At 43.2% G+C, this 11,390-nt stretch overlaps 1 protein-coding gene across 1 annotated transcript; it reads left to right on the forward strand.

Annotated features, from left to right (window-relative positions):
- Window positions 1-4,041: 4,041 nt before the first annotated feature.
- Window positions 4,042-6,871, forward strand: RPS29 (ribosomal protein S29). Its single transcript, XM_023222652.1, has 3 exons — window positions 4,042-4,203; window positions 4,439-4,538; window positions 6,768-6,871. Exons 1-3 carry the CDS (start codon window positions 4,142-4,144, stop codon window positions 6,774-6,776), a joined length of 171 nt encoding a protein of 56 aa, XP_023078420.1. The 5' UTR covers window positions 4,042-4,141; the 3' UTR covers window positions 6,777-6,871.
- The last annotated feature ends 4,519 nt before the right edge of the window (window positions 6,872-11,390 follow it).

The raw sequence follows: 11,390 nt of genomic DNA on the forward strand, positions 1-11,390 counted from the left end.
CCTCCTAAAGGTTCTGAAATTGAAAGTAACTCAAGAGCGATGCAGGGTTTTTTGTTTTTTGTTTTTTTTTGAGATGGAGTCTCACTCTGTTGCCCACACCAGAGTGCAGTGGTGCAGATCTTGGCTCACTGCAACCTCTGCCTCCTGGGTTTAAGCAATTCTCCTACCTCAGCCTCCAGAGTAGCTGGGACTACAGGCGACCGCCACCATGCCTGGCTAATTTTTGTATTTTTAGTGGAGACTGAGTTTCACCATATTGACCAGGCTGGTCTGGAACTCCTGACCTTGTGATCTGCCTGCCTCAGCCTCCCAAAGTGCTGGGATTACAGGCGTGAGCCACCACGCCTGGCCAAGTTTTTTCTTAAAAAAGTTTTAGTTTCAAGGAAACATGTACAGGTTGGTTCTATAGATAAACTGTGTGTCACAGGGGTTATTATTTCATCAACCAGGTAATAAGCTTAGTACCCAGTAGGTACTTTTTGAATCCTCACCCTCCTCCTACCCTCTACCCTCAAGTAGGCCCCGCTGTCTGTTACTTTCTTTGGGTGCATGTGTATTCAGTGTTTAGCTCTCACTTATAAGTGAGAACGTGGTGTTTGGTTTTCTGTTCCTGTGTTAGCTTGTTTAGGATAATGGCCTCCAATTCCATCCATGTTGTTGCACAGGACATGATCTTGTTCTTTTCTGTGGCTGTGTAGCATTCCATAGTGTATATGTACTGCATTTTCTTTATCCAGTCGACTGTTGCCTAAAAAATTGCTATTTAGGTTGATTCAGTGTGTTTGCTATTGTGAATAGTGCTGCGATGAACATACACATGCATTTGTCTTTATTGTAGAATGATTTATATTCTTTTGGGTATATATCCAGTAATGAGATTGCTGGTCAAATAGCAGTTCTGTTTTAAGTTCTTTAAGAAATCACCTGTTTTCCACGGTGCCGAAGTAATTTACATTCCCATCAGGAGTGTATACGCCTAAGATGAAGGTTCTTAAATGATAAAATTCTGGATAGACGATCACAGAAGATTGTAGAAATTTGAGAAAGAAAATTAAAGACATCTTGAATAATAGTGTCCTAATATGCATATTATTCCAATGTACTTAAAAATAAGATCTATACACTGTAGTGTTAGAATGCTTCAATTTTACAGGTATATTACTTTTATTTTTTCAAAAGAAAAACATTAGTAGGGTTATCTGGGCAAGGACATTATGGTACTTTTTTCTTTTTTTTTCTTTGTACTTCATTGTACATTTTTTTAAAAAACAAAGAACCCAACCCAAGAAATATCCTATTAAAGGAAAATGTGTTCTAAAAGAAGAGGCATTTCGAAGTTTAAAAGCCATGTATAAAAGAGAACTAAGATGGCTCACGCCTGTAATCCCAGCACTTTGGGAGGCTGAGGCGGGCAGATCATGAGGTCAGGAGATCGAGACCATCCTGCCTAACACGGTGAAACCCTGTCTCTACTAAAAATACAAAAAGAAATTAGCCGGGCGTGGTGGCGGGCACTTGTAGTCCCAGCTACTCTGGAGGCTGAGGCAGGAGAATGGTGTGAACCCGGGAAGTGGAGCTTGTAGTGAGCCAAGATAGCACCACTGCACTCCAGCCTGGGCGACAGCGAGACTCGGTCTCAAAACAAAAGGAAAAACAAAAACATAAAAGCTCTTGATAAACACTGAGTTAAAATGAACTTTTAAAGCTGTTCTCAGTTTATTGAAAAAGAAATGCATAATTCCATTGTTTGGGATAGATGATGTCACATTATCTTTTTTTTTTTTTTTTGAGACGGAGTCTCGCTGTGTCGCCCAGGCTGGAGTGCAGTGGCGCGATTTCGGCTCACTGCAAGCTCCGCCTCCCGGGTTCACGCCATTCTCCTGCCTCAGCCTCCCGAGTAGCTGGGACTACAGGCGCCCGCCACCACGCCCGGCTAGTTTTTTGTATTTTTAGTAGAGACGGGGTTTCACCATGTTAGCCAGGATGGTCTCGATCTCCTGACCTCGTGATCCACCCGCCTCGGCTTCCCAAAGTGCCGGGATTACAGGCTTGAGCCACCACGCCCAGCCTATGTCACATTATCTTAAAACTGAAAGGAAGTACGACTTCTTAGCTGCACTTTTGCAATATCTCTATCAAAGAGAATAATCTATAGACTAAGCATTAACAATTACTTAAGTATTCAGATTAAGATTGTTCAAGTACAACTAGTTGCTTATTTGTCTTTTTTTCTCTCCTAAATGAATTCAATTCTTTAGGTCCAAAGGATTATATATCAGAGTACTAAAAATATTTATGGAATTGATCTCAGAACCACTGTAATCTTTTAAATATTATGGAGACCAACTAGGAGAGGCCTGAGAAAGTGTGGACAAATGTTAGATTAGCTTTTGTGAGGCAAACGGCTTTTGGAAACCACACATTAGTGACTGATATAAATTATAGGAAAGTTGTAGAAACTTGACATTGGATATTGCCCAATGAGGCTTTAAAATAAAATATCTTTTCATTCCTATCACTAGGCCTTTTGTGCATCTTCTATTCTAGTCACACAAAGTTGTTTGCCTTACCTCGGCTCAAGGGCTTTCTTTCAACAGGCATTCCCTTCTGTCAAGTGCTGCCTGTAGAAATCCCATTCTTCAAGGTCTTCCTCAAAAGTCTCTCAAATGTACCTCAAGCTGGAACTAATTTCTCTTCTTGGCTCCTCTCATACTTCGTGAGCACACCCATCATTGAATACAGAATATTTTCCTTAGTTGTATACGTGTTGCTGGTGCACAAACGTTGTATGTTGAGGTCTTGGAGATAATCCTGTTTTCCACAGTAGATTAGATTAGAACATTTTGAGGGCAAGGAACAAGTTATATGTAGTTTACAAATCTCTGACTCCCCTCCTTCCTTAATCATATAATACAATGCCTAACTTAATGATTGGGTAGGGGGACCCCACTAGAACCCTGACATAACATACCTTAAAGAAGTGTTGTATTTCAATTTATAAGAGTTTATATGTAAAAGTTTCTTGAATTGTTGCACCCTGTGCTACATGTTATAAATCTTGTTAAAGCTTTGATTTCAGAGCAGTTTTATCTGGAGGCATTATAAATGACCATATGGAATTTTAGGCATCTTTCAGCAGAAATTCGTTTATTGACATTTTTTTTTGCATTTTTGCATTTGCTTTTCATTAGTTGTTTTGTCACCAAATTATCTGGTCAAAGCAGCATACCCTGCACATTACTTGCTTACTACTTTACATTCAGCCAATTACATTTAAGAATCAAATACACTAAATGCCAAAGAATCTCATTTTTTTTTTCTGGAATGGTGTAGGTGTATTTCTTGGAGGAGTGTGTCAAAAAAATAAATTTGAAAATGTACTCTGTTTAACAAAATAAAAGCAAACCCTACCGTTGACTCGTGATTATTACAGCTGATTTTAAGTTGTTTTGTACATTTATTCCAGTAGGTGTCACTGGTGAGTCGAGGAAAAAAATCCTTTCCCAAGTGTAACGTTTTAATGAAAAGAAAGTAAAAGATTTAATCAATAAAAGAGGCTATGAATATGCATTTCTTTAGAGTTCAAAATTAACGTATTTATTGTTCAAAAGAGACAGGGTCTCGCTATGTTGCCCAGGCTGGAGTGCAGTGGCTATTCACAGGCGCGATCCCACTACTGATCAGCACGGGAGTTTTGACCTGCTCCGTTTCCGACCTGGGCCGGTTCACCCCTCCTTAGGCAACCTGGTGGTCCCCCGCTCCCGGGAGGTCACCATATTGATGCCGAACTTAGTGCGGACACCCGATCGGCATAGCGCACTACAGCCCAGAACTCCTGGACTCAAGCGATCCTCCAGCCTCAGCCTCCCTAGTAGCTGGGACTACAGGCACGCGCCACCGCGCCCGGCGGTCAGATAGTGGCGCAGAATAGCACTAGAAGCTGTGGTGTGGTGACGTCATCAACTGGGACGGCCCACAACTCCTATAAGACTTCATTTTATTCACCCCGCGAAACAACCTGACCACACTGCGCACGCGTTTCCTTTGAGCACTGCATTCTGGGTAAACTGTCTCAAAAATTTGAAGAGCGCATGCGTGGACGAGCTCCTTCCTTTTACCTCGTTGCACTTCTGAGAACAAGATGGGTCACCAGCAGCTGTACTGGAGCCACCCGCGAAAATTCGGCCAGGGTTCTCGCTCTTGGTGAGAAATAGTTTGTGATTTTGGGGAAGCGTTGCCATGGAGCGCTAGGCTGCTTAGAATCTCAAGTAGAGGAGGCCACGGGCGGCACGAGGGAGCAGGCCGACTGGGAGCCGCTGGTGCCGCCATTACAGGCCTGTGCCGGGGCCTGGGAGTCCCGGGATGTGGGTAGTAGCCGTCTGAGTGTGGAGTCTTGTAATTTCTGTGACCTGCAAAGCCGCTGTCTGTTTTCTTACAGTCGCGTGTGTTCAAACCGGCACGGTCTGATCCGGAAATATGGCCTCAATATGTGCCGCCAGTGTTTCCGTCAGTACGCGAAGGATATCGGTTTCATTAAGGTAGGCGTCTGCAGGCGTGCTCCACGTTTGTGTGGGCGGAGGTCGTGGTGGTTCTTTGTTTTTTCTGCGAAGGACAACCGACATATCTTCCTTGGGGTGGTAATTGTGAGCATTCGACCAAGAGCTTTTCCTCTTTTTTAGTTGGTAGCTGGTGACAGTGTTGATGGTTTGGACAATCAGACTAATAGAATGGAGAAGGTTGAAGGACTTAGTCTTTCCTACCCCCTTTTACATAGATAGCTTAGTCAGTTTTAGGTGCCATGTATTGTGTTGGGTGAAATTATTCATACAGAGGCTACTAAAATTGTTTTACATTTCTTTCACTTATCGATTTTATAAGTACCTATTCTTGAGACAGGGTCTCTCTCGTCGCCCAGGTTGGAGTGCAGTGGCGTTGTTTTGGCTCACTGCAACCTCGAACTCTTGGTCTCAGGCGATCCTCCTGCCTTGGCGTTCCGAGTAGCTGGGACTAAAGGCTTTTGCCACCATGCGCGGCTTTACCTAGATATTTTCTAACCAAATAAATGTATTAACCACTGACCCCAAGTTTTTTTTTTTTTTTTTTTTGAGACGAAGTCGCACTCACCCAACCTGGAGTGCAATGGCATGATCTCGGCTCACTGCAACCTTCGCCTCCCCGGTTCAAGCGATTCTCCTGCCTCAGCCTCCTGAGTAGCTGGCATTACAGGCGCTCGCCACCATGCCCGGCTCATTTTAATTTTTAGATGAGACAGGGTTTCACCATATTGGTCAGGCTGGTCTTGAACTCTTGACCTCGTGATCCGCCCGCCTCTCAAAGTGCTGGGATTACAGGCGTGAGCCACCGCGCCAGGCCACCCTAAATGTTTGATAGGGTCATATACTGGAATGAACTAAAAGTTTGGGGTCAGAAAGACATTGTGAAGATTCAGCAAACAAGGGTCTACCATTTAGTACTTCTATCTCTTGATCACCTTAAGCAAATGTTTATATGAAACTTTTGGCTTCTAAAAATCTTTTAAATAGTAATTTGGGGTTTTTTTTAAGGTGAAAACGAATTTATGATTGACTCCTTGAGATAAATTCACCAGCTTTTTGATTCTTAATTATTTTGTATTGGACAATACTGTTCTACAATGATGTAAATTTTTTTTTTTTTTGGAAACTGGGTCTCCCTCTGTTGCCCAGGCTGGAGTGCAGTGGTGTGATCTCAGCTCACTGCAACCTCTCCCTCCCGGGTTCAAGCAGTTCTCCTGCCTCAGCCTCCCGAGGGGCTGGGATTACAGGGGTCTGCCACCCACCACACCCGGCCTATTTTTATTTTTTGTGGAGATGGGGTTTCGCCGTGTTGACCAAGCTGGTCTTGAGTTCCTGACCTCAGGAGATCGGCCGCCTTGACCCCTCAGAGTGCTGGTATTATAGGCGTGAGCCACTTGGCGCCCTGTTGTAAATTAATATGAATTCTGCAGTGCAGCAGGGACAGAGAAAGTACCTTTAAATTCAGGCTTGGCAGCCTTGAACAAATACTTCAGTATATGCTTCTTGTTAAAATGAGAAGGTTCGCCTAATTCGGGAGGTATATCACACATAAGAAAATGGACCTTGGCCCACGCCCTAGCTCTGTGTCCTAGATAAACTGTGGGCCAGGCGAGGTGCCTCACGCCTGAAATCCCAGCACTTTGGGAGGCCGACAAGGTGGGCGGATCTCTTGAGCCCAGGATTTCCGCGAGAAGCCTTGCCAACATGGCAAAAACCTGTCTTCTCAAAAATTAGCCTTGTATGGTGGCCCGCGCCTGTGGTCTCAGCTACTCAGGAGGCGGAGATGAGAGAATCGCTTGAACCCAGGAGGCTTAGGTTGCAATCAGTGGAGATAACTCCATTGCACGCCAGTCTGGGAGACAGCGAGACTGTCTCAAAAAAAAAAAAAGATGAATTATAGTTGTGTAATTATAGTTGCCTATTGAACAACTATCCTGTGCATTTGGTAAAGATCATTTATTTACTAGTGTTTTGTTTTGGGAAACATTACTTTGATGGAAGAAGCGGGATAGCATTACCAAAAATCATTCTAAAACATAGTTGATTCTGGAGTAGGCATTCAGTAAATATTTAAACTATGTAGAACCTGGTGTGGTTAGTTTAGGTAGGTCAGAGGTCCAGTTAAACATTCTATAATGAGTCATTTTTTTTTGTGAGAAGTAGAGATTAAAGCATTTTGAAATAAATCATTATCTGCTTTTTTTTTTTCAGTTGGACTAAATGATCTTCTTTCAAAGGATTATCCGAGGCATCTACTCAATGAAAAACCATGAGAGTTCTTTGTACATAAAATAAACATTTGAAAAAACCCTTCAGTTTATGAGTGTTTGATCTTCCTTCAAAGGATTATCCAAGGCATCTACTCAATGAAAAACCATGATAGTTTTTTGTACATAAAATAAACTTTTGAAAAAACCCTTCAGTTTATGAGTGTTTTAATATGACGAATAGTTAATTGGTTATAGAAATACTTCTTTCTTTTTTTTTTGAGATGGAATCTTGCTCTGCGCCAGACAGGAGTGCAGTGGCGCAATCTCTGCTTACTGTAACCTGATTTTAAGCCATTCTCCTACCTCAGCCCCCACGCTCAGCTAATTTTTGTATTTTTAGTAGAGATGGGGGTTTCATCATGTTGACCAGGATGGTCTCAGTCTCTTGACTTCGTGATCCGCCTGCCTTGGCCTCCCATGAAGTGCTGGGATTTCAAGCGTGAGCCACCACGCCCGGCAAGAAATCTTATAAATTTTATTACGTTGATATACTTGATGGCTTATTTTCCCTGAGTTAACATAAAATTGTACCAGCCAGTAAACTGGTAAATGCCAGTTTTATTTTTATACTTTACAAAACATGTCAGGTTCATGCCAGTAATACCAGTACTTTTGGAGGTCAGAGTGGGAGGATTGCTTGAGCCCAGGAGAACACCCTGGGCCACATAGTGAGACCTTGTCTGTAAAGAATTTTTTTTTTTTTGAGACGGAGTCTCGATCTGTCACCTAGGCTGGAGTGCAGTGGCGCCATCTCAGCTCCCTGCAAGCTCAGCCTCCCGGGTTCATGATGTTCTCCTGTCTCAGCCTCCTGGGGACTACAGGTGCCCACCACCAAACCAGGCTAATCTTGTGTATTTTTAGTAGAGATGGGGTTTTACTGTGTTAGGATGAGAAAAAAATGTTTTAAGGAATTTATATATGTTCACACACTTCTGAAGAGATGCAGGGGCTTATCTGTCAATGTGTGCATGTTCATATTTGTGGAGAAAAGCAGTTGGGAGTATTTGGAGGGGTTGTGCAAGTTGTAAAAAATCATGGTCCTGAAAGACGTCTACTGGGGGACTCAGTAAAAGGTGAAGTGTAGGTGTAGTGTGTGGTTGCTTTAACATTGGTAATGCAGGTGACTGTCATGAGATGGAAGAAATGAAGGTAGGTGAAAATTCTTGGGACTTGACATGTTGTCATCTGGAAGTCTATTAGAAATGCCCTGTTCAGGTATACCCTGTGCCTCCTTAATTGGTGTACATTTGAACAAGAGCCCCTACGTGATCCAGGTTTGGAAAGTAGTGTTCTACCACTTGTGGACAACAATTGTACAAATACTTGAGTTCCTATATGCCAGACAGAATTCTGCAGTGAATGAAAAGTTTTCTATTGAATTTATATGCTGATAGAGCAGCAATACATGATAATGTGCGTTATTTGAAGAAAAGCAGGGTAAAAGAGGTATATGTGCTAGATGCTGAGGTCAGAGAAGAAGGCCATACTTACATTTGGCTTATGAACTTAATAGCGGTTACAGCGTAGGTTGTGTGGGGAAGAGAATTCCTGAATGGAATCAGAGAAATAGCAAAGTTGTGGATGAAGAGTGAGAAAGTTGGTCAGGGTCTGTAGTAGCCTTGTAGGTTATAGTTAGATATTGTGAGATTAGCATCCATTTGGAAACTTATTTTTGTAGAGTTGGGGTATTACTATGCTGTCCAGGTTAGTCTGAACTCTTGGGATCAAGTGATCCTCCTGCAGCCTCCCAAATAGCTGGGACAACAGGTGTGCACTACTGTGCCCAGCAGTGAACTAAGTTCTTAAGAGCCAAACATATTTCAGTGAGGCAGAGGGAGAAATAAAGCTATTGCAATAGTCTAGGCAAGTGATTTTGGCTTGCATTAGGATAGATGGGAGTGGTTGAGATAGTCACTACATTTTTTTTTTTTTTTTTTTTTTTTTTTTGTAGGCAGGGTCTTGCTCTATCACCCAGGCTGGAGTGCAGTGGTGCACTGCAGCCTCAATCTCCTGGGCTCAAGCTATCCTTCCACTTCAGCCTTTTGAGTAGCTGGGACTGCAGGTGTACACCACCATGCTGGGATAATGTTTTGTGTTTTTAGTAGAGATGGGGTTTGTTGTCCAGGCTGGTCTTGAACTCCTGGGTTCAAGTGATCAGCCTGCCTTGGCCTCCCAAAGTGGATTACAGGCGAGCACCACTGCAACCAGCCTTACCGTGGGAGACAAGGTTTGTTGAAGGAACCAATAAGGGAGATAGGAGTAGATAATGACTGCTAGGGGCTGGGCGTAGCGGCTCACTCCTGTGATCCCAGCACTTGGGGAGGCCTAGGTGAGAGAATAGCAAAAATTTAAAAGAGAAAATTAGCCAGGTGTGGTTGTGCATGCCTAGCTACTTGGGAGGCTTGTGGCACTGCACTCTACCTGGGCAACAGAATGAGACCCAGTCTAAGAATGACTCTAAGAATTTTGGCCTGAGCAACTGGAAGGATAGAATTACTGTTGAGATAGGTCTTCCCAGATTTGGGAAGAATAGAAAGTTCAGTTTGGACATGTTGACTTTGAGACATGTCTTACACATCCAAATAGAATCTGTTTTAAGCAGAGAGTGAGTGATCAACTGTATTGTGTGCCTCTGATTAAGATAGAATTGGTAACCCCAGTTTCATCTGAGAGGAGGGGAAGTGTGACAGAAGGGAAGCTGGAATGAGCATCTTAACTGGTTGCAGCTAAATTATCTTTGCCAATTTTTATTTGTTTGTTTGTTTTGAGATGGAGTTTCGCTCGTGTTGCCCAGGCTGGAGTGCAGTGGTGTGATCTTGGCTCACTGCAACCTCCGCCTCCCGGGTTCAAGCAATTCTCCTGCCTCAGCCTCCTGAGTAGCTGGGATTACAGGCATGCACCACCATGCCCGGCTCGTTTTGTATTTTTAGTAGAGACGGGATTTCTCCATGCTGGTCAACGGCTGTTCTCGAATTCCAGACCTCAGGTGATCTGCCCGTCTCAGCCTCCCAAAGTGCTGGGATTGTAGGCGTGAGCCACCGCGCCCAGCCTTTCTTTTTTTTTCTTTTGAGATGGAGTGTTGCTCTGTTGCCCAGGTTGGAATGCAGTGGCATGATTTCAGCTCACTGCAACCTCTGCCTCCCGGGTTCAAGTGATTCTCCTGCCTTAGCCTGCCAGGTAGCTGGGATTACAGGCATCTGCCAGCGTCTGGCTGATTTTTTGTATTTTTAGTAGAGGTAGGGAGGGTTTCACCACGTTGGCCAGGCTGCTCTCGAACTCCTGACCTGAGGTGATCCACTCACCTCAGCCTCCCCAAGTGCTAGGATTACAGGCATGAACCACCGCACCTGGCCGCCAATTTTTTGAAAACATAATTGAACACATTCCTAGTATATTTTCCTTAGAAGGAGCTTGTAGAAGTTAGGGACACTGGAACTTAAGTTTTATAAACTTCATAGTAAATCCACCTATGCGCCTAACCCTGAACCCCAGGTGTATGTGATGATAAAGTTGGTGTTGGGGAAGTGTCTAGGGGAAAGAAGCAAGTTTCAGTCTGGGTAAGGAGGTGGGAAGAATATTGGGAGATGAGGTTGAGGATGTAAAAAAGATTTATTGGTAATGGGATGAGCTGGTATTGCAGATAGAGTAGATGAGAAGCTGTGTCAGCTAAGCAAATGTAAAAAAAGTTTGGGAGATGATGAGAGAAGCTTACATATGTAGTGGTGAGTTAGGTCAACAGGGGTGTGAGATGTATTTGATTTGGCCATGAGAGTCTCTTGGATGAGCTGGGCTCTGGTCTAGTGTGATGGCCTGGTGTAAATTCCGTAAGAGACGTGCAGTGCCTTAGGTAATGGAAGGGAAACACTTCCTAGCCAGTCCTATCCCTGTGTGTACATGGTGGTAGTAAGTGGGAAGGCTGCTGTGGATAGGTGGTCTGGCTTTTCTAGTAGGGGTTGAATAATGCTTACTTGATAAAGATTCTGCTTTAAAATTTGTTATGTGCCAGACATTATGCTAAGTGCTTTATGCACATTGCCTTTTTCAAGTCTTGGAATACTTTTCAGTAGATGTTATCATCATTACATAACCAAGGAAACTGAGGCTTAGAGATTAAGTAATTTTCAAGGTCTCCCAAAGAAAGAGACAAAATGACTGGAACTGGGTCTGTCTGACATCAGTGCTTATGCTCTTAATATCCATAACACACTTATTGTACGTTTAAAGGACTGTGCATCTCTTATTCCCAAAGATCACTTAGTTACTTGAGGGCAGGAGTAAATGTTTCCTTTCATATTTACATGTATACCAAGCACATAGCAAGATGCCTTGTAGATTAATAGGTCCTCATTTGTTGGGTAATTGAACTAAATTACCTAGTAAAAGCTCAATAAGTGTTGATGGCAAAAGATGGTAGGTGCTATAGGAGAGGCCCAAACAACCATTGGAACATAGAGAATCTATTCTTTCTTTTTCAAAATGTGTTGTAGAGACAGGGTCTTGCAATGTTGCCCGGGTTGGTCTTATACTCCTGGCCTCAAGTGATCCTCTTGCTGGGACTACATGT

This window comes from Piliocolobus tephrosceles, chromosome 6 (genome assembly GCF_002776525.5).
Source record: "Piliocolobus tephrosceles isolate RC106 chromosome 6, ASM277652v3, whole genome shotgun sequence".
In the NCBI taxonomy this organism is placed as follows: Eukaryota; Metazoa; Chordata; class Mammalia; order Primates; family Cercopithecidae; genus Piliocolobus; species Piliocolobus tephrosceles.

Coding starts and splice junctions, on each gene's coding strand:
- RPS29 (XM_023222652.1), top strand. CDS start 4,142: ATGGGTCACCAGCAGCTGTACTGGAGCCACCCGCGAAAATTCGGCCAG. Junction 4,204..4,438: donor GGCCAGGGTTCTCGCTCTTG/GTGAGAAATAGT, acceptor GTTTTCTTACAG/TCGCGTGTGTTCAAACCGGC.